We start from the raw sequence: 23512 nt of genomic DNA, 5'->3' as shown, positions 1-23512 counted from the left end.
TGATGGGCCTTAATTTAATTGTGATAGTGAAAAGATCACAAGTCTTTATTTGAAGATTATAGCCTTTTGATATTTTACTTTTTTTTCCATTGAAAATAGAAGATTTTCTTAAACTTAAAATAATTGAAAGTTTGAAACATTTCTAGTTGAGAGTGCATTGTCCATTGGGGAGATCCATCATATGAATGGTTTAGGTCATTGATAAGACCCTAATCCAATGGCTAAGCTTCCCATGTATCCTATTGCCATAAGGACATTATATTATAGCAAACCTCTAGGTTATTAACATAGACCAACTTATGAAACCCTTAGTAAAAATCACAAGTTAGAGAGTAGGAAGGGTGTCTACAATATGATATAAAAATAAAACAAAATAAAAATAAAAATAAAATCCCAGTTCAATGAGGATCAGCTAGATAAGATTAGATTCGATTGGGTAATATTTTCTCTTTATTATATTCTTCGGAATATCCAAATCTTATATGAATTCTATCCTTATGAATTCCAAATATTGAATAAATCCTAGGTTTTTTTTATATATTAGTTTTAATTTTTTTTTATTTTTTTTAAAAGGAGATTGATTTTCATAAACCATTAAAAGGGATGTTTGGCGCAACGTATTAGATGGGATTAGGTGGGATAGAATTGCCTTTGGTCCCGTGCAAATTTCATCCAGTATTTGGGGAGGATGAGAAAGGTTGGGATTAAGTGGGATGGAATTGCATTTGGTCTCATGCAGTATTTTCATGGATTTTGAAATCCATTACACATGGCCCTACATGGATGCATGCATTTATCCATGCCATCCATCCATATACACCATTTACACATGACATTCTAATTATATGTGTACAAGTAAATAACATCTGTTGTGAATTTGGTCAATTGATTACAATTCCATGGTCCACCAAACAAGATTTTGCTCAATCCAGTAGCCAGAATTTTATCCCAAACATGGGATTGGATGGCTAAAATGCTACGGTATTTCCAAACATGCAATCATTGTGCAATATCTATGTTAATCCCATCTAATACAATTCAATACCATTTTATTCGACGGACCAAACACGCCATAAGTGTCTTGTGCACTAGGAGGTATACCATGGACCAATTTTGAAAAGGTCTTGTGTGTCATTTTTAAACCAACCGAATATAAAGATTTTGATGGTACATTCTTAAAATTACAACAAATGGGAACCAAAATTCAAATGTTCCAACCCACTACTTTGGTGGCCACAACTAAGCTGGTGCGCGTGCAAGAATAAAAACTCTAGTGAATTTTTTGCATATTGGAGACCCAATTGACATCTAACAGTAGATTACTATTCAAGTAGGGGCCACTTCCCTATAAATAAATAAATAAATAAAAACCTCTCATGGGCAAAGATGCAGGCACGTTGCTATAAGAAGTTCACCCTAAACCATCATTGTAAGTTGTAAGAACTGTTCCTGCTACATCGGATGTCAAATAGGAAATTGAGTAGGAAGAATAACCGAAGAGAGAACGAACGTTAAGGACAAGGTTCTTCAGAGAGGGGTAAAATAGTAGGATCCAAAAATTAAAATAAAATAAAAATGTAAAAATAAATCCCCAAATGGATGGGGACGATTCTATTAGGTGATGTTTTGTATTAATCATTATGGAATATTTAAATCTTAAATGGGTTTTTATCTTTGAAATTTCTAAATATTGGAAAGATCCTATATTTTTTTTAATGTTTAGCTCTTATCAAATGATAAAGTAAAGAGTTATTCCATAAATTATTAAGTGTCCTATGCACCAGGAGGCAGATCCTCCTTGAAGAGGATTAAGCACTTGTCTTTGCTCCTAAAGCAAGGACCATATATATCAGGCTGCAACTTGTGTTTTGGTCAATCCAAATCCAATTGACCCAACCCGAGCTCGAGTTTGGTTGTCATGGCCGTTAGTTGGGTTCTTATTGGAAAATGCCAACCTGATTTCACATGTATTTGGGGTAGGTTGGGTCAAGTATACATGAATTCAGGTTGAGTTTAGGTTAGACTTCGAGTTGGGTTGGGTTGGGTTGTGGGTCAGGTTGCAGCTTGGGTATTCTTGAGATCGAGTTGGGCTCAGCTTAGCCCTCAACCCGATCAAACCTGCTCGAGTTGCACTCCTAGAGAATGTCATCGTCGAACACACACGGAATTGTTTGCTCTAGAAGGAACATTTTAGCCCATGGACCATGAAAGGTGTCATTGCCAATAAGGCCATGGAAGGAGACTCTTCGTCCTCAAATCTCCTTATCTATTCTAATTAGTATTATCCTTCTCAATCAATGAATTGGTTGTTTGGGTATAGAAATCATTTTAAAGTTGGTTTAGAAGGAGATATATCTATATATATATATATATATATATATATATATATATATTAGAACCAAAAAATTCAACATGCTCTACTCCTAGTGTTTTAAAATCTGAAGTAGACATTAACCCGTTTATGTCAATGGTTCAATCCAAACAAGTTCAACTAAATAAGGTGATGGTACGAGTTAATGTTAAGGCCTTGTAAAACAAAACAAGACAACACGAGTTTAAAATAACTACAAAAATCTCAAAGATGGAATGATTTAGATTCTGTAGGTTGTGATTGATATAAAGATAGGTGATAAGATACAAATAATAAGAGAGATTTAAGAATTTTCAATATCTAACCAGTACTACCCCCTCAAGGTGATGGGTTGATATGAGACCTTCAACTTGCATGTGTCATGGTCATGTCTTTGTAATGATAATCCTTTAGTAAAAATGACTGTAATCCAATCCATAGTGAAAAGGTACTCGACTTCAAGCTTTTTTTAGCAATAAATTCAAGAACAAAGTGAAAGTCAACTGTGGCATGCTTTGTGTGAGAGTGAAAAATCGGATTGGTCTTGCGGTAAATGGTGCTTAAGTTGTCACACTAGAAGGTTAGTGGTCACGACACCTTGCATCCTAAGTCATGAAGGAGGGAGAAAACTAGATAAGTTCAATTGTGGCATTGATCAATCCTCTATATTCAACTTCAATTATGCTTGATCGTGTAACCCTAGTTTATTTATTGGAGCTATAATAAATAACATGTAGCCCAAGATATATATATCCCATAACCAGAAGGGATTTGCAATCATCAATGAAACCATGAAGAGTGGTAGAATGAAACGGTTGTATAAAAAGACCATATTGAATGGAATGCTTGAGGTAGCAGAGAATTCTGTTTCATGGCAACCCAATGATTGATCACTAGTGGGACGGTACATGAATTGACAGACTTCGTTGACCACAAACACAACATTGGGATGTGTGAGTGATAAATACGTAAGGATATCCATAATATTTCTATATTCAGATCCATCAAAGAGAGGTGTTGATGCATGACAATTAACCACTTGCTCTAAATGCTCGGACTGTTAGAGTATGGCGAATCAATCCCTTTATCTCATAGCCCAAGCCCCACATCTCATTGGTTAGGACCTCGGCCGAACCCCCCTCGTGGGCCCCAGATCACATGGGTACCGCCTCACACAAGCCACCCGCCTCACACAGGCCACCCATCCCTAGTGTGCTCCTGCATCCCACGGGCAACCCCACTTGATCCTGGTGTGAAAATGCTCCTGCATTAGGTGTGCCCGAGTTTCTGAAAAGATTATTTTTGCTAGCAATAGGTTTGTGACATGGTTTCGAACCATCCATCTTAAACAGCAAGAGTAAGTCCCAAATATAATTTTTTTGACAGAGATGAAGGTTTAGTCTAAGTCTTATAATTCCACACCAAGAAAGTAGTGTAATGGACTGAAATCCTTATTTGAAAATTCTTAAAAAGTGAATGAAGCAAGCGATCAATATCCATTTGATGTGAGCCAGTAAGGCTGATGAGAGTACGTTTTCCATTATGTTGAATGAAAAGAGGGAAATTATTTTTGGACCCATGAAAACCCAATTCAAGAAAAGAGATTTATGAAACTTGCAAACATGAGATGAAGTAGTCTGATCATAGAAGTCTGGTGGTTGGGCCATATAAACTTCATCATTCAGAACGCTACGTAAGAATGCATTTTGAACGTCAGGTTACTTGATGATCCATTTGTTCATAAGAACTTATGGTTTAACAACGGAGTTGAATGTTTTATCATAGTCAATGCCTACTTGTTGGTGAAAATCCTTTACCACCCATAGAGCTTTGTACCGATCAAGAGCACCATTTGCCACTTTTTTATACGAAAAATCCATTTACATCTAATAACATTCATACATAGATGACAAAGGATGAGAGTCCAGGTACTATTTTGTATAAGTGCATTATATTCCTCCAACATGGCTTGACATCAATGTAGATGTTTGTTAGCGTCAATAAAGTATATTAGTTCACTTATTTCGGTGAGACATTAGTTAGCGAGAGCAACAGGCAAGAGTTGCTTAATAGCCAAGAGGTTTCAAGGCTTGGTAATGTTGGATTTTAGGCTAGTAATCATGGGATGTGTATTGGAGGAATCAGGAGGTTTGCAGAGAAATGGGCGACCGTTATCGAGTGAGCATGAGTGTCGGGGTGTCACTGTAAAGGAGGGTATAAGTTTGAGAGTTTGAAGTGGGTGGTCAGATAGGATTATGGGAACCATGGACAAGGTGCTCGGTCGAGATGAGTTGGCGTGGTCAGTTAGGGATGAGGTAGTATGGTCATTTGGAGGTGTAGTAAATGGTTCATAGTTGAAGAATCAGCTGTTTCATGTCTATAGATCATGATTTGAATATGAAGTGGATATCAAGGACATTTGCTTCTATAAACACAAGAAATGGTCTTGTAGACTTACAAAACAGATTTGAGTACTTGCCAGTACACGCTGAGCCTCCTCAATGAGATGAGGTACCTCATCAAGGATTACAGGAATCAAGGAGTGGTGTGATGGGCAGGCAAGGATGAGGGGGAAAGTAACTGTGAATTAAAAGAAGGCATGTTAGGTGAGGGTGAAGGATATGATGGGATTATAGGTGGGATTAAGATATGGAATGGAGGGGATATGAGTGAGGTGGTTGATATAGAGGTAGAGGGGAGGTTGTGACAAAGTGGAAGATATATTCATAAAAAATAATATACCTTGATATTATAATGCGAACAGTTTGGATATTAAGGCAGCAGTACCTACTATATGAGGAATTATATCCCATAAAATGCATTTAGCATAGTGATATTGTAGTTTATGTTTGAGTACAGTCGAAAAAGTGGATGACTCGAATAACCAAATATTTTAAGTATTGTGTAATTGGGCGTGCAGTGGAATAAGATGTGAAATAGGCTCTTGTTGATTTTAATCGGTGTGGGTAGTTGATTTATGTGAAAAACAATAGTTTGGAAGGCTTCATACCAATACCCATGCGGCATTGAGGTATGGGCCAAAAGTACGAGCTCAGTTTCAACAACATAGCGATGTTTACATTCAATGGTTGTATGTTGTTCAGGTGTATATGGGTAGGAAAGCCGATGTGTGATTCCATTAGCTTCTAGGAGAGGCCTAAATGACAAATATTTGGTACCACCATCCATTCGGAAGAATTTTATTTTGCAATCAAATAAATTTTTAACCTAAAGTTTAAGCTTGAGAAAAGTATTATATACATCAGATTTTTGAACCACTGGATATAGCCATGAAAATTTACTGAAATCATTTACAGATTGAATGTAAAACTGATATCCGCGAAAAGAAGTTATTGGCGTGCAGAAGTTGTGAACTAGACTAAGTATTAAATAATTCAAAGGACGTTATATGAATTTTTTCAAGCTAACAAGATGGAGAAAAAGAATAAGTCTTATTTTGTCACATTAATGGTAACTTATTATTAGTAATAATAGAATGTACTATGCATTCCATAGGAATGCCAAAGGTGTCCATGACTTTGTTCAAGAGATGCTCTTTTACCAATAAGCGTCCATTTGGTATGTGTGTCATAGGCAAATGATAGAGACCGCCTTTAGTTTTTCACTGAAGAAGGATCCGTCCCATGTCCCAATTCTTAATATATGTAAAAATCATCTACATGAAATTCACAATAAACATTATTAACCTTGGTCAGCTGAGAAATAGATAATTTTGGGAAGAAAATAGTACGAGTCTGGAGACTTGGCTATGGAATGGACCAACTCTACTAACGCCGCCCGGGATCCCGAGGCAATAGGCTTGACCGAGGGAAGCATACCGAAAGCCTAAAGGAGAGACTTAGCTCGGTTTATAAGAGACAAACCTTGATCGAAGCTTACAAAGTCCAGAGCTATAAGGCAAAATCTGTGAGATGCACGAAGTTGACTCGGTAAACGAGGCAGCAACTTCCAAAGAGGCCGACTAAAGCCCGAAGCTCAAATGCCACACAACCGACCATAAAACCAACTCATTTCAGGGTCGGTTACTAAGTCAACAATCATATTAAGAAAGTACACTGGTTACAGATCAGTGTCATCTCATCCGACAGAAGGTAAGTAGCTCTACCTTTTATAGCTAGCCAAGACTCACTCATCAGTTGAGTCGGCCAGGCTTGATCCGAGCAAAATAGAAGCAGTGTAAAATATAACACTTTCCCGGAAATCCAGTAAAAATATCTCCGATCCCGAATATCTCAGGATCAGCTGCAATTCAAAATTGGATTGACATTGAATCTCCAAGAGATTAGGAAAAGAATTCTGACAAGATGGAATCCTCCCCTTTCTATAAATATGAAAAACTTTAAAGATGAAAGGTATGCAAAAAACTATTCCTAAAACCCTTTTAAACGATCCTAGTCTTGACTTTGGCATCAGAAGGTCCCCGGCTCTAGCCAGGGTGTCCTTTGTCTCCTTCTTGTGCAGGTAAAAGATCCGAGGAGGGGTGCATCAGATTTTTGCACCAACAGATAATAAATTCTTTGTAATATAAGACACATGAATGATATCTTTCAATTTCAAGAAAGATAGAATTTTCAAGATAGATGAACCAATATTAGCAATTCGGTTTAGGGTTTGGGCGGTCCAAAAAGGCCAAATGCTTGATCAGGTTGTGTGGACCAGTTGGAGCATTGAGTTTGAACTTGGAACAGTACCTTGCCCAATACTGAATTATAGGCTGTTAAGCCATTTCGATAGCAGGTTCTGGCCTACAAATTTTAACAATTGCATGTGTCTAAGGGCATAGCAAAATGCCACTTTAGCATGGGCGTGTGAGAAAAAGGTGCAACCACACACTTTGATTCGTTCCTATAGCAAGCGGTCGAGTAGCCTTAGCAACAATTGAAAAAGATTTTTATTAAAATTTTCAAGATTTTCAAATTTTACAAGCTTATTTCTCTACTTTATATTTTTCGCTGCAAATTTTCCTAAGGAATATATATTTTACCAAATAATACCTTTAACGGTTGGATGTTATACACATAACGCGTAGGACTACTTTTCACATTTTTGTAATTTCATCTGTCAAAGAGCACTTCTAGTCATCCAAGGCGTTTTTTGGTAAAATATAGATTCCGTTGGAATTTTAGCCATATAACTCCCTTGCATTTAACATTATATTAGTGAGTCGTTAGCTTTAAGATCTTCCGAGTTTTCGAGGCTACTCGGCTCGATGGGCTTCTGATCCAACCCTTTCTTTCCCACCAACCACTAATGCTTAGCTTGAATAGAAAAAATCAAGCACGGTGCACCAATAAGGCAGGCTACACCATGCAACTCAATGTACAACACTTAATTTGTTCAATTCCCATTGTTTCTTTATGACTTTTACATCATCTCTCTCTCTCTCATGCAACTCAATGTACAATTAATTTATTCAATTCCCATTGTTTCTTTATGACTCTTACATCATCTCTCTCTCTCTATTTGTTCAATTCCTATTGTTTCTTTATGACTTTTACATCATCTCTCTCTCTCTCTCTCTCTCTCTCTCTCTCTCTCTCTCTCTCTCTTCAAGCCTTTTGAACTTTCTTTTGTGGACCACACATAATCATGGTCAATGGGATGCAGGGCCCATCCAAAAGATCAGCTCCGAAACAAATGCCAAGCCTTCATAAAGGGAAGATCCGAAGTTCCATAGACCACATTTACATGTCAACGTGTTTAATGAGGTTTGCTTAATCCCACATGCGTGGGATGAGCCAGCACGTGGGTACAACATCCAAGTCATAGATCAGGTGGGCTGCATGCGTAGATGCACTTAAGGGCTAGTCCACAATTTTACAAAACAAATGGGCTGAAAACAAGAGATCATGGCAGCAGTCTGATGTTTTCAGCAAGAGAGTAAGACCCATGTGATGGACCGCTTGGAAATCATGCCGATGTGACGGACCACTCAGATCTCATGCCTGTGTATCACATTAGCGCATGGCGTGAATAATAGCAAACCTCATATATAAAACTAGAAGAGATGCTCCAGTGATCACAGAGACCAGTAAGTTACAGTGATCCCAGTTGCATCGGTTCACTATACAGTCGAACTGATCGATCTCAACCGTGTTGCATAAGAATCATAAGCAGTCCATGATGGTCCCTAACAAGAATTCTTGCTTACACCTATTTTTATGTAACTGATCTAGACCATCAATATCTAGGGCCATTGATCAAATGGTTGATATTTCTTAGGTAAGGAACAACATGTTCATAGGATAAGATGAGTGTAGCTGAAATGGATTAAAAATAATAAAAGGTGTATGCTGCATTGAGGATGTTGAGATGGATGAGTGGTAAGAAGAGGAAGGATATAATTAGGAAATGAATGCGTTAGATGAAAATTGGAGAAGCATGAATGTGTAATAAGATGAGGAAAAGTAGACTTAGATGGTTTGGTCATATGTGCAACAGAGACCAAAAACAGCACAGGTTGGAAAATTAGTAGTGCGAGTTGAGGGCTCTGAAAAGGGCAAGGACAGTAAGAAAAGACTTGATGACCTATGATCTAACTGAAGGTTTGGCCCTTGATAGAGTCAAATGGTGGAACAGGATTCAAGTAGCCAACCCCAACTAATTAGTACAAGGCTTTTGATGATAGATGAGATCTATTTTTTTTTTCCCTTGTAGCCAATGAAATGTGCCTGGACCTAATGAACAGTCTAGATCAATGGATTGGACTGCCTATGTGTCCCAATTCAACTAGAAGCACTATAACTTACAGTACTCTGGGAGCACTGGAGCAGTTCTGAAACTAGAAATTGAATTTACTTTTTATTTTTTTCCTCTTTTGTATTAACCTTCCGATAGAAAGGCAGAAAACGAAAAAGAACAACCATATATCTGAATTCACCAGCTTTTCTGGAAATAAATGTCCAAACCAGCCCAAATAAAATGGATTTAGATTTTCATGTTGAATACTAAATTATCCAAGTATTGGATCAAGAAAAAAAAAAAAAAAACTCAACAAAACTAAAATAGCCAAATTGTCCTACAATCTCTCATTCCTACAAATGCTTCATACCAAAAGCATATATGATATATCCGTACAACCGTAGCAAATTATGGCAAGCACAGCAAGCAGGTGATACAAACTCATAGAACATAGAAAAAGAAAGACATTTCGAGGCTATTTAAGGGTAGGTGATGTTGACTGTCTTTTTTTATGGAACCATGAGAATAGTAATCAAACTTATCTCATTACTGGTAATACATGAGCTGCTGGGCCGCAGCGACGTTCTGGAACCCGCCGTCGTAGATCGCCTGGCTCGCTCCAGCGCCCATTCCCATCGCTGCCTGCTTGAGAGCATGCTGGCCTTGGGCATGCATCAGAGCTGCCTGGCCCGAACCCATCTTGGTCAGAGCAAGCTGGCGCTCGTAGGCTAAGAGATCGTTTGCAGAGAGTCCAGGGAAAGGGGCGGCGGTCGGTGGGGGAAGGGGGGTTGAGCTGGTTCCTGGCGGGGTGGGCTTGCTACCCCAAGAGCACTGCAAGCATTACATGCAACAGTAAGTCTATGAAGCAACCAAGTCACAATATCCAAGCCTTAGATTCTAGATGAATTTATACGATCTCCCAACCCATTCCTCAAGTTGTATGAGTGAGGGAACCATGGTTGGGAGACCAAACTATTGATCTGATGGACCCCAAAAAATCTCCTTGATGGAATAATCTGATCCTATTGGTCGGTGGCCCGCGGATAGATGGTTAAAAAAAGAAATGGATGGCTAGAATCTTCCAATCTTAAATGTCTCTAGGCCATTGTCCATCCAGACTCTAGAGTAAGACCCACAAGATCAACAATCTGCTCACCCCAGCCATGAACTATACTCATACAAACTGAAAATCCGAAGGATAAACCGAAACCACAAGTGCAAAAATAACCATGTGAGAGTGCGGTAAAAAGCATGATTTTGTCAGCAAAAATCAATGTTGATGAGGTATTAACCTCGGAAGATCCTAGCTCACAACAGTAATATAGAATGAGAAGAATCTGAGCATGGAAACCAAATTAGACAGCTTTAGGCCCTGTTTAGTAGATGCCTAAAAATGAGTTCATCTTATTTTAGCTGACAATAATTAAATAATAGAGATCTTGATCTCTAATAAATAATTACTGTTAACATGAACTCATTATGTACTAGAGATCAAGATCTCTAATACATGATTACTGTTAACAGGTTGATCTCTAATAAATAATTAATGTTAACATGAACTCATTATGTACTAGAGATCAAGATCTCTAATATATGATTACTGTTAACAGAGTATTTACAGAGGGTTTGAAAAATCAAACAAGCCCTAGAATAAAAGTGCCGAAAAAGGGTTTTCCAGTAAAAGCAAGTCCAATTCAACTTTGTTGACAGTCGCTTTTCTGAAACCAATCTGATTGGTTTTTGGTGAGCAGGGAATCGAATGGGATTTGCAAGAGTGCATCCAAATGCACAACACCAAGGTGTTTAAAAACGGTTACATAACAGCATTGGTGGTAACCATTATGCATTACAAGACCGTAACAGCCATTACAGCGAAAAAAAAAAGGGGGGCCTGCAATGACCTGTAACACGGCCAGAACAGGTTTTTTCCACACAAAAAAAGGGCCACAACGGCCATTATGGCCAGTGTCGTAACAGTAATAGCAGTGAGAATTACAGCCACCTTTACCATTATGGAATACCTTGGGTTTGGCTCAAAACAGCATTTAGGCATCAAACATCCTTTTGAGGATGCATCAAAATGGGCCCTAAACCAAGCTCATAATTTCTCCACTAAATAAACGGGTCAAAAGATAGAGATATCTTTCATAAGGTGGAAACTGATTTACAAAGGCCATGGTCACTGGCAGAATTCTCAAAGGTGAATTTGGGCATGCCACTTGACGGATTTTCCTGTCCAAATCACAAGTGAGATAACCACGGAGTGAGATCAGGGGAGAATGAGCTGGCTCTTTCTCAATTGTGTTTGGGCCAACCACCAACCAGAAACCCTCGTGAATTTTTTACGAAGGGTTCTGCTCCCCATGCTGTATTGGCTCGCAGCACCGAAACAATTGTGATTCAAGTGCATCCAAAAGGGCCCTACGATAAAAACAATGAATTTTTTTAAGGTAAAATGTTAATAAGAGAACCAATCATCATGAAATTTCTTTTTCGTCAGTAAGGCATATAACTAAATTTTTTAGGACCGAGATTAACCCTGCGCGTCAAAAACATGTTGCCATATACAGAAGTAGCATGCCAATGTGACCATGCAACATTAAAGGTGTTAAAGAAGCATACTTTAATTGGTTTTCCACAAAGAATTCGGGCATTGCCCATCTGAATGGCAAGAGCTGCTTCTGCATGGGTACTGTATCTTACAAAACCAAAGCCTTTGTCTCGCTGTACACGAACTTCCTCAATTACTCCAGCACCAAGTGAATGGAATTGACGATGGAGATCCAGCTGGGTAACCTGAAAATGACTCGCTCATAAGAAAACTTGAAAAGTGAAGAAACTTACACATGAAGAGCAGAAAGATATTAAAAACCAGAAACTATAAATGCGTGCCAATTCGAGTTACGGAAAATAAAGCTTTACTTCCACCGGAGGTTGGCCACAGCTGGAGGTATAAAAGATGGCAACAGCATTCTAACAAAATTCATAGTAGAGAAATGCAAAGGGCTAATGGCCACAGCAAAAGGGGCATCTAGTCCAAAGTTTTTCCAAAGAAAAACACAGGAAAAGAACGACACTTACAATGCTGAAACATTTATAACACTATATACACTAATGGAACAATTTTCCATTTTGATTAACTTAGGCTGTATTCGGCTGCACCATATATCAACCAAAAGGTATTTTTCATGATATTCAGTGCAACCAAAAGCACCCTCTGGTAAAATTACAACGCTTTAGAAATTTTAGAAGGAGAAGTCTCATCAACGTGGATTGGGTGATGCCAAATTCAGTCAACAAATTAATTTGGAAATGGCACGTGAGACGAGTTGACAGATTCGGAAAGGCTGTGTGGAGATTGCTCATTTTTGGCTGTTTTTTGGACCTTGTGGGGAGCTAGGAACGGGTGCTGTTTTAGAAATGAGTGTATACGTGTTGAGGAGGTCATTTGTAAAGTGAAAAGTTTAGTGTCTAGTTGAGTGGCCCTTCTTATGGCTTCTGGCGGCAGCGTTCCTTTCTTATCGTTTTCGCTGCTTGGAGTTGTAGTCTTTGCCCACCTTTGCGGCTTTTTAATTAAGTGTTGTTGCCTTTCAAAAAGAAAACGGATACTTTTTCCCTTCAACACCCACTCCTCAATCCTCATCTGTTTTTTTTTCTTTCTTTCTTTCTTTCTTTTCTCTCTTAATATCCTCATTGTTCTCTCTTCAAACAATTTCTTGAAATCGCAGGAAAGTGGTTCATTTTACTTCGGAAAGCATATTTTGTATGGCCCATTTCTACACCATTTTTAATGGGAACTGGACCATATAAAATCCATAATTATTAGCTAACCAATAAAACACCTATTTCTTTAATAAGCATATCGAGGCACCTGCAGCTACTGGTTTAAAAGTTGCCAGCAGGGACATTACAACAAATAGAACAGGTGTATAACCGAAGGGGCTGTAAGGGAAGACAAGTGGTTGCTTGCCTCAGGAGCAAGGTTGCCCACATAAACAGTGGTATATTGTGGGTTATTCTCTGGAGCATCATCGTTTGTCGTCTCTTGACCATCCTCTGCATAAGAAAAGAAAGAAAATTAAGTTAATTGATTATCAGCATTACAGGATGTCAAAAAATTGAGGAAATCCACCAAGAGTGAAAATTAAATAGAGCCGTAATTCAGTGAGGGGTTCCTCACATGAGGGGGTGGACAGCATGTCAAGATGTGGATGTGCAGCTCACATGTCGGAGATCTAGCCATTCATGAGGTAGGGTATGCTATGGCCATGCCGTGGACCAAAAACTTATTGGTCCTCTGATTAGCCAGGTCAAACTTGTATTGGAAAAAAGGGCAGACGAACAAAAATCCAACAGTCCATATTCAGAATACATGAGTGTACTATCCTGATTTTGGTATATATAATATGTTCACTCCGTACTACCTAATGAATGGCCCAGATGTGGCATGTGTACCATATGCCGAGATCTCTGACACGTTTCTGCCGCCTTACATGAGGGGCCTCTCACTGATTCACAACCCAATTAAATAATCCAAATTCGCAAAATAGAAAACATTATGCATTTATCCCTTCTTTTTTCTTTTCTTTGAAAGGCAGAAAACATTATGTAAACTTGCTTACAAGGTTTCGAAAAGCACCGAGAATTTAAAATACCAAAAGTATCGAGGGATTTAGCTAGGGAAAACATTATGCATACTTGCTTACAAGGCTTTAGAAAGTACTGCAAAGTTGACACCCCAAATTTGCCAAGGGATTCAGTCTAGCTGAGAGAGTAGCTCTCAAGGAAGGAATATTGAAGCCAGTGGATATTCAGTGCTCTTTTGTAGTTTTCAGCAAAATGGAAAATGGAAACCAAAGCTCCTTTTCTCTAATTTTGTGAAGAAGAAGCAAAATAATCAAACAACATACTAACCAAACCATGATTTACTGCGTAGGATTATTTGAACTTTGATGCATCTCAGTTTGAGAAAAAGCATAGGTAGGGATTCCTTAGACTGATTTCTCATATCTAAAAGATTTGTACAATTGGTAGTTTAGCATTAACACCATTAAAGAAAAATCTTGCATATACACACACCTGATGTTCCATTTGTTAGTTCCACGACACTTTTGGTATCTGAGCCTTGTTTTTCGTCATTGGGACCAGCACCTTTTGTTGCCCAGTTGCAACGGATTTGCCTACTACCAAGCCACTTCCCTACATGGATAAATCAAAGCAGCACAGAATGATAAAAATCAATGGTCCAAGGCGCCCCCCCCACCCCCCCAAAAAAAAAAAAAGGCGAAGCATCATGACCGAACTATATCAAGGCATAACACAGTTTTACTTACCAGTTAAGTCATTGATAGCGCTCTGGGCATCCTGCCAGGCAAAACATAAATAATGAATGATGAAAAAAAGTTAAGTCGTATAAAGGAACTCAGACTGTCAGACATGTAAGCATTTCACCTGTTGACTACGGAAAGAAACGAATCCAAAACCCCTCGAACGCCCAGTTTTCTGATCCCACATAACTCTTGCATCTCTGCAACATACAAAATGGTTTATTAGGTAGTTTCAGAAGTTCAGTATCAACCAATCAATTAATAAGGCTTCCATCACAATCGTAGAAGCAGGTATGCATATTTAGGATTAGGAAGCTTATAGTGGCTTAAAGTCTAAGCACTTGAAGATGACTTTATTGAATTTAATTAGATATGCATTGCAACAAATTCAAAATGATTGAGGAAAATGAGGGTCTGCTGGTTGGAGCTTACGAACAACTGGGATATACAGAGAAGCATGCAAACAAGGTTGCATCTGTAACCTCAGGGCTAAGATCGCCAACAAAAATATTGAAATGACCTGCAGACAATATTAACAAAATTAAATGAGGAAACAGACCCGACCTCTGTCCAACATGACAAACTTTTTTTCTTTTTTTTTCTCAGGAGAATTTCGGTCCACATCTAAAATTCAAAGAAAAGTTTAAGAAGATAATGAAAAACTATGTAAACTATAACCTGATGTGTCCTCTCTCTGGCCACTTGCGTATGCCCAATTAACTTTAATAGGCTGGCCAAACCTGAAAATTTATGAGGATACTTATTTTTCTTTTCTTTTTTTTCAGGGATTATAAGGAGCATGACATTCAGGAATGAAAACACAAGTAATTAATAACCAAAAGGATTGAGCTTACAGATGCCTCCCATTAAGAGTCAAAATAGCTAGCGCAGCTGATCTGCGATCATAGTAGTCAACAAAGCCAAAGGACGACTGAACAGCACCACGCAACAATGTTGGACCAAATTAGTAAAAGACACTAACATGACAAATTGAACAAAAGCCACTGAGAAGTGCTCATGGCTGTATGAATTACTTGGCATCGAATATTGCAGTGAATAAATGCCTTGAAAATAATAAAAATAACAACAAAATAATAAAAATAAAAACTGACCTTCTCTTTCCTAATGAGCTTGCATCCTTCAAGGGGGCCAGTACTCTGGAAGACCTCCTGAAGAAGTGCTTCAGTTACTTGCACATGGATGTTACCCACATACCTGCATTTCCTCAAAAGCAAATGTCATGAAATAAAAACCAGGAGCATTATTTCTAGAAAAATGAAAAAATAATAATAGTCATACAAACACGCATTTCACAAATAATTCTGATTAAAAAGAAGGTTAAATTTGAGGGACTAATTGGGATAAGAAATATAAAAAGGAATGGTTTAGAAACTGTACAAAGTAAAACCATTCGAAAGGTCGACCAATATGGCAACTAAAGGCTTCCCACATATTAAGGGAGATAGTTAAACGCCTGGAGCATAATATCTAAGGATAAAAGCATAAACTTAAAATAAAACAAAAATAAGAAAAAGAAAATGTCCCAACGACACTCACACACTGCGGCATGTACTCGAATCAAACCCAGGAGGCAGATTTCCGCTTGGGATTGGCTCTATCTGCAAAATACAAATGTGAAAAAACAGGAAAAAAAAAAAAATAGCTCCCTAAGGAAAAAAAAAATCTAGACTGGTTGAAAAAAGACCAGATCTAAAAGGCATGCATAACTTAACCTACAAACTACCAAGAAAAAAAAAATATAAACACCCAAGATTCCTCAGAAAGAAAAGCAAATGTACTCTCCAAGTAAAAAAGAAAATAAAAACAATAAAAAATACCACTCCCTACTATTTCAAGCAAGATAGTTCCCTCCAAACTCAAATCTGGATATATACCCAACCCCAGTCTAATGTGGCATGTGCTAAAACCATATAAGTGAAATGGGGAATGATATCAACACACCACGCAGGAAGTCTAGAAAAGGATTTTAACCCGTCTCCAGTGTCCACAGCTACAAACATTAGTTCCCAAGCATGCATCTCAATTGGGATGAGTTCAAGCACCATTCAACCAGAACTAATAAATTATCGTGTATGGGTCAATTAAAAAACCTTGGCTCTCCCTCATACCTCATGCAAGCTAGTACTTGGACACTCAAATACAAACTTCAAACCAATCCCTATCCTACGGAATGCATACATTAAACTACAAATCAAATGGTACTCTTAGATCTGTACATTGATTGCCAGGAACTAGACAACATAATCTCTGTACACTCAAGTAATTTATGACACCCAAATATAGATAACATGGATACAATTCTGCATTTCCCAAATTGTAGGGACTGCATCATCATCATCATCATAGCCTTGTTCAAACTATTTGTCACTTGGATGATTGCTTGGAAGAAGTTAGGCGACGACCGTCCTTTCCCCAGGCTTGGAACAAGCTAGTGTGTTACTTATAATTTTGGTACCAGAAACCAACTGCTATAGTTTTTTACACATGCCAAATCTAATGGAAGTATTAATGGTTACAAATGATCTGTTTTGCGGAGAGTGTCAGCTTGCCGCTTTCTCAGCGGCTCCTCTCCCTGTTTTGTTTCGTTCTCTTTGTTTTAATGAAATTGTGATTTTCCTCTCAAATATATATATATATATATATATATATATATATATATATATATATATATATATATATATATATATATATATATATATATTTGCATCACTCTATTTATTTATTTATTTATGTTTGAATGGTTTACTTACATCATTCCTTAACATGCACAAACTTCATTCGAATGCATCAGAGTTTAAGAAGATGATGTAAAACCATAGGAGTTTCAATGAGAAACAGGAGATTGTATTTGGGGAACACCAGAATATTGTCAGGTGTTCAAAACAAATTGTATGTGTTCCAAAAAGAAAAATACCACAACATACTATCATCTATCGTAAAACCATACCATACGAGTATTCACTACTCTTATCTAGTGAGATCAAGATGAGAGGCCAATACAATAAGGCCCAAGAAGCCAATACCACCTACTGTCATTACATACATGGCCTAGACCACCCCCAAACACTCATCTATTTTCTCTCTACTTTGAACCTGAAAGATTTTGAGCCCCACCGCCCAGCTAAAAATCGTCACTAGCCTTTTGGAAGAAACCTCCTGCATTCCTACTTTGTTACAGAATGTCCTATTGTTAAGTTCCTTCCATATTGAACATAATCCGCCAGAAGGGCGAGGGGCCAAAGTGACCTTTTCTTTCTCCCATCCGAGCCCCGTACCATGCCTGGAGGATGTCTTGAATTCAACCTCACATCAACCACTCAGAGACCGAAGTTACCCAAAGAACCACATCCATCAGAACCAAACAACTTACAATGCATGAAAAGATGTTAATCCGACTCATCATTCCAAAGACATGATACACACCTTAGGGATGACCATATTTCTGTTCTCTTGATGATTTATGGCTAGGACTTTATCCCTTACCACAAGCCAAGTAAATGCAATCACCCTTGGGAGAAAAGAAATAATTCATCTGGCCTTTTTGGATTACAAATCGTGTTTCCATTCATTTGAACATTTAATCTAAGTTATCAATTGATTACGCTTCATATGGTTCTTAATGTATTAATCACACCTTTTATTGCACAATTAGTCTGTGTATGAAATTGCTTTTGACTAGAAGTGGCTTTTTTTGCTATCATTAAAAAGTACGTGGGTTGGTTGTTTTTTGTCTGCATTTGGGCCTCCATGTCTTGTGTGCCCAGCACCTTTAGCTACATCGATTCTATTGTGTCAACACCAACATGCTAATCACATACCAGATCCAGGTTTGCCAGATAGTAATTCTACCCGTGCATTAAGAAGTAAATATCCACTCTCCCTTCTCGATGAGAGGGAATGCCCCCCACCGCAATGAGTGCAGGGGAACCTTCGATACATGTATTTTTATTTTTATTTTGGAAATTAGGCAGTCCACATTATTGATCTAGACTGACCATTTCTTCCCAACCAATTCCTCAGATGCCATGTTGAAGAAAACATACTGATCCAGCGACCCAAATAGTGGCAGAAGTTTGATGCCGGCTGCCAACCTGATGGAGTAAATGAATAGTGGCTTGGGCCATCAATGAGAGCACAGAACTCCCACTGGCAGAGTTCAAAATCATCTATTCAATAGTGTCCAGAATGGATGGCCATTGAAAACTATAGGTCCAATCATCAATATCAAATCATTCATTCAAAGAGGCATCAATATCAAATCATTCTTTCAAAGGGGCCAAGTTCGGACTGCTTATAATCCTAATGAATCACTTTGGTCCAACCAACTCTTCAAATACTGACTCGAAAAACCACATTAATCTGGTGATCTTAGCCAATCCAATCAATGCATCCAAAATGAATGGCTAGAATCTTTACAAGAAATAGGTCCAATCGTCAATCTCATTCATTTATCGGGAAGGTCCAATCATTTCAACCTCATCATCACCATCACCACTACCACCATCATCATCAAAGCCACTTTCCAAATATTTGGTTCAGCTCCCAGCCAATCATTTAATGCAGCCTAGGAATCTGACGGAAACTATTTGGAAAAATTGAATAACATGTACCAGAACCAGAGTATTACAGTCAGAAAACAAAGTAAAATCTAAGTGCAAATAATTCTCAAAAATTCAGCAATCTCCCGACAAGAATCAAAAACAAAACCAAATAAATTCCCCCCTTAATCTGCTGCTGTGATAAAGAACCCCCTTCAATCAGCCTGTAAGGGATAAAGTTAAAAAATAAAAAAACTGAAATGCAATTCACTTCAAATTCCATAGATATAACCTCCTCACGCATGGGTAATTCATTTCCAGCAGTTTTGCAGGTTTGGGTTTTCCAAAATCAAATGCAAACAACTGATGAGACTCCTATACAATAATAAACTACTAATAATAAGGAACATATATTAATAGATTCCTACGTGTCATGTGTATGGACCATGGAGAAGTATCCACAATTTTATTTTATTTTTATTTTTTTCCGAAAGGTAGTATCCACAGAAATATGAACTGCTAAATAAATCATACACACAATACACTTTGCTCAAATTTGCTATCTTTTTAAATTTGTCACACACGCGATCAGATGGTGCCTGTTGAGCTTTCCTGACCCCACTCATGTAACTTGATTGCATCACCATTCAATGTAAGGCTTAATTGCATCACCATTCAATCTATGGCCCAGGAAATGGATAATTATATAGAGAAGAGCCATTGAACAGATGATTAGAAACATTCAATGGGGCACGATTGTTTGCCCAAGGGCCCCAGTTTCATGGGCATTGCCGAATATGAACTCTACCCAAATCCCTAGCTATCATAGCATGCATTGAAAATAAACCACTTGGCTCCCTGCTATTCCCTGCAGCCATCTACTTGAGCATGGTCTGATGGCATGTAACATGTATACGCATCAATGCCAACTTGGGTCCCCGTGTTTATCACCTGATGCGAGAGTATTCATCTGCAAATGCCTCTTTTGCCTCTTGCTCTCTTCATTGTGTGTGCCATGAGGCAGATCTTGAAGAAGCAGTTTTGCATCCATGGGTCAGTCAGTTAACTATTGTTGTGGCTCATAGAACCTATCTGTACTTTCAGAAATGGAGGATGCTATTAGCTGAGCTCTAAAACCAATTCCAAGAGCCTGGGTAAAAGAGGAAGATTGACAACTGGTGGGCAAACAATTGCAATTTCTGCCAACCTCGCATTTAAAGGCGGCTCACGCAAATTGCTAAGATAAAAGCTAAGATGATGATGATGATGATGATGACAAGGATATAAATATCATGAAAAAAAAAATGGGGGGGAAACGCCATCTCCAGTCCAGTCTTCGAAGTTGCAAGTAAACAAGTGGGTTTCACAAACATGCACCACAAGAGCTCATTTGGCATCCGAAAAAATTGGATTGTCCACCAACCATAGAACAAACTAAATTTTGATCAAGTTCATTTTTCAGTTCCTGGAGGCTTTTAAGCTACATTAGTCTTGGGATGCAAGAGATACATGAGTTTTGAGATTTCTACTGTTAAAAGAATTTCCAAGAATCGTGAAACAGTGCCCCTGGGGCTATGCAAAAGATCTTTCTTTCCGATAAAACACAAAGAACCTCATTTCGAGAATTTTGGAAATTCTACTGAGTATAAATTCCCAAATCAGAAAATATTTTTCTCCACTCTTGAGATGTCCATGACTCTTACTGAATGAATAGAAACCAGAACAAGCAAACATGCATTTCTTTTTACAGATAAAGGAACTTCCATTAGGGCCTGTTTGGTTTTCCAACCGCAACAGTAAATGGATGTAAGTGGGTAATAATACTTGTAATTGTGTAGTGACATCACTTTACATTTGACTACAATGATGATTTTGCTACACTGTTTGTTTCATCCAGAAATTACTGCAAAAGTGGTAGTTTTATAATGTGAAAATGTAATGATTACAATTTACTTTACCTACTTCCTTTACAAGTGTATTTGACCCTCGATTTATGAGCCATAATTCATGTTTAAACAAACACCTAGAAATAATAATGATGACTCATTTACATTGCATTTCATAGGAAATTGGAAAACCAAACAGACCCTTAAACTAGAGGATAGCTAAAAACAGAAAGAATTCCCTAATACAAATCGAGCCTTGTTGGACACCTATTCCCAAGGATAAGAGTGGGAAGGAAAACAAAATGCTTATCCTATGTGCAATGTCCTTAAACTCAACCAAAATGAACCCCAATTTCTACGGTTCTCAGACTTAGCAACTCCAAAAAATGTTCCCTCAATATTTAACAACCGTCGGAAAAGAATTTGACGAACAAATATTCAAACTTCTACGTAAAAACAAATTTTGATTTTGAGTAACATGGCTTCAAAATACACACACACACACACACACATATCAAAAAACACAATTCATGATCCAGCATATTTTTATTGCTATAAACCATCGCTCACAATAACAACTGCTCTAAAGTTTTTTACGTTAGCAGACCAAAGTGGGATGTATAGCTCACAACTTTGAAAAAAGAAAAATGATAGGCTACATTCAAAAACATCGAATAGTGGCTGTTGAAACATTATAATCTATGCTACCGCATGCATATATACATATGCATGTGTGCATTTATGTGTGCACCTATGCATATGTATGTAGCGTTTGAGATTTGCTGAGACCACGCTTGTGTACAGTGGAGCCTATCTACATGCCACCTCATATGCCAAATCGGCATATGTGCACAACATCCAGGCCATCCATCAGATGGTCCCACCATGGAGGTGTCCTTGACCAAAAATCAAGATCAGTTGGGCTACCATTTACAAAACTGCAAATGACCCAATTTTTCTTTTTTCTTTTTAAAGTGACAAAGATATATTAAAGGAGCAAAATTTCAAAGAAAAGAGGAGATCTCCTGCTGATTTTTCTTAGCTATCCTTTTGCTTCTAGGGGCTGTTTGATGGGTGGACTGACCTGATTTTTAAGACAGTTCATCTACAAGTTGGGATTTGAGACCCACCCAGACTGACTGGATATCAAACAAGTCTGCCACCTTGGCACATGGTGTACCATGAAGATGTCTCCCTTTTGCACTCGTGTGCTACACACACGGATATACATACATACATACATGTATATGTGACCTATGTACACAAACACCCACTGGCGCATGTGTGTGTTCACATATGCTGGCACCAATTTTTCAAAGAAAAAGGGTAACAAAACAGCTATTTTCTACTATTATATAACAGAAAACCTTTTGGCCATCTCAGCTGGATACAGAGAAGGGGGTTACAGTCATTGTTTTCCCCTTCTTTTCATATTTTCATCATTTCTGCAGCAACCACCAATGTCGGCCGATATAAAGGGCATTCAGTCATTTTTTGCCATTTCTTCTCATTCCGATCACTTAAGAAGACCGCCTAACAACAGCGCATATAAGATTTCCCGTCACTGGTGAAAAAACGGCCCCGAAAATCAATTTAGATATCTCTCAATCTTCATAAAACAATAAAATTCCACTTAAAAAATCCATTTCTAAGTAACGGATTTCCACGAAATTCCAAATACTGGTTCCAAATCCAACCCGTAAAATCGAGATCTAAAGGCTTTCAAACCCCGCCGAACCCTAGCAATCGAGAAAATCGAGCACGGAGCAGACGACGGAGAATCGAAATCCGAACAAGGACGTAACGGAATCGAATGGAACTTGAGAGGGAGGATGGGAATACCTGAGGAGGAGCCAAGAGGCCGGGATGGTAGAGGGATTGCTGCTGCTGCTGCTGCTGGAGGAGAGCTTGCTGCATCAAGGCCTGCTGTTTTAGCCTCTGCTGCTGCTGCATTTTCCCAAGATCTGCTCTTCTTCTTCTTCAAGATCAGAGCAGCGAGAGAGGGAGAACGATGGGGTTTGGGGGAGAGAAGAAGAGAAAAAGGGAATGAAAACCCTCGGAGTAGGGATTTTATAGAGAGAGAGAGACAGAGAGAGAGTTTTAGAAGAGATATTTGATACTCTGGCTGCACGTCTCTTGATACTCAGGCACACGCCTCTGGTACCCATTTAATACATTGACTAAATCACAACCGACTAAATTATGAAACCCATAGTGTTTAATATAATTTACTAAAATCATATTATCTGAATCATTTTACCTCTGATTTGTGGACACTTGCTTAATGCAATAGGACCATTGGATTTTTTTCATTCTCAACCGTCCAATAAATGTCCACTAATCTGATATTCAGATAAATAATTAAATAATTTTCAAGTTTGTCTCATGATACATCTAAACTGAGTCCCGTGATTTGAACAGTTTAATTTGAATTACTTGTTTATCAAGTATGCAGTGCCTGTGTATTATTCATCACATTCCGCAGGAGTATCAAAGCTTTCTCTCAGTTTTATACGATGGGAGTCACGTGATACTCTGGCTGAGTGTGACGCTTAATACACAGGCACTTAGAAATGGCATACATTGCATATGTTAACTAAAATTAAAACGACTAAACTTTGGAAGCCGCTGTCCCTGAGTTACGGTCCAAAAAATCGTATTGGTTAAGCAATCCTAACCGCTGATTTT

General features: G+C 38.2%; 1 protein-coding gene across 1 annotated transcript; it reads right to left on the bottom strand.

The window, feature by feature from the left end:
- Nucleotides 1-9272: 9272 nt before the first annotated feature.
- LOC131227801 (oligouridylate-binding protein 1B-like) lies at nucleotides 9273-22877 on the bottom strand. Its single transcript, XM_058223623.1, has 12 exons — nucleotides 22667-22877; nucleotides 15937-15998; nucleotides 15492-15594; nucleotides 15234-15310; nucleotides 15058-15119; nucleotides 14812-14899; nucleotides 14504-14579; nucleotides 14386-14416; nucleotides 14132-14251; nucleotides 13023-13108; nucleotides 11675-11848; nucleotides 9273-9883 (listed from the first exon to the last, which is right to left on the bottom strand). Exons 1-12 carry the CDS (start codon nucleotides 22775-22777, stop codon nucleotides 9599-9601), a joined length of 1275 nt encoding a protein of 424 aa, XP_058079606.1. The 5' UTR covers nucleotides 22778-22877; the 3' UTR covers nucleotides 9273-9598.
- Nucleotides 22878-23512: the final 635 nt, after the last annotated feature.

The sequence above is a fragment of the Magnolia sinica genome, chromosome 15 (assembly GCF_029962835.1).
Source record: "Magnolia sinica isolate HGM2019 chromosome 15, MsV1, whole genome shotgun sequence".
NCBI lineage: Eukaryota > Viridiplantae > Streptophyta > Magnoliopsida > Magnoliales > Magnoliaceae > Magnolia > Magnolia sinica.
This window is presented reverse-complemented; position numbering and strand designations above follow the sequence as displayed.

Bases quoted from the DNA above. Each gene is read 5' to 3' on its own strand.
- LOC131227801 (XM_058223623.1), bottom strand. From the start codon at position 22,777: ATGCAGCAGCAGCAGAGGCTAAAACAGCAGGCCTTGATGCAGCAAGCT. The intron at 15,595-15,936 runs GTGAGTGTCGTT...GAGGAAATGCAG, and splicing joins TCGAGTACATGCCGCAGTGT to GTATGTGGGTAACATCCATG. The intron at 13,109-14,131 runs GTGTGTGTATAT...TTTCTTATGCAG, and splicing joins ACTAACAAATGGAACATCAG to AGGATGGTCAAGAGACGACA.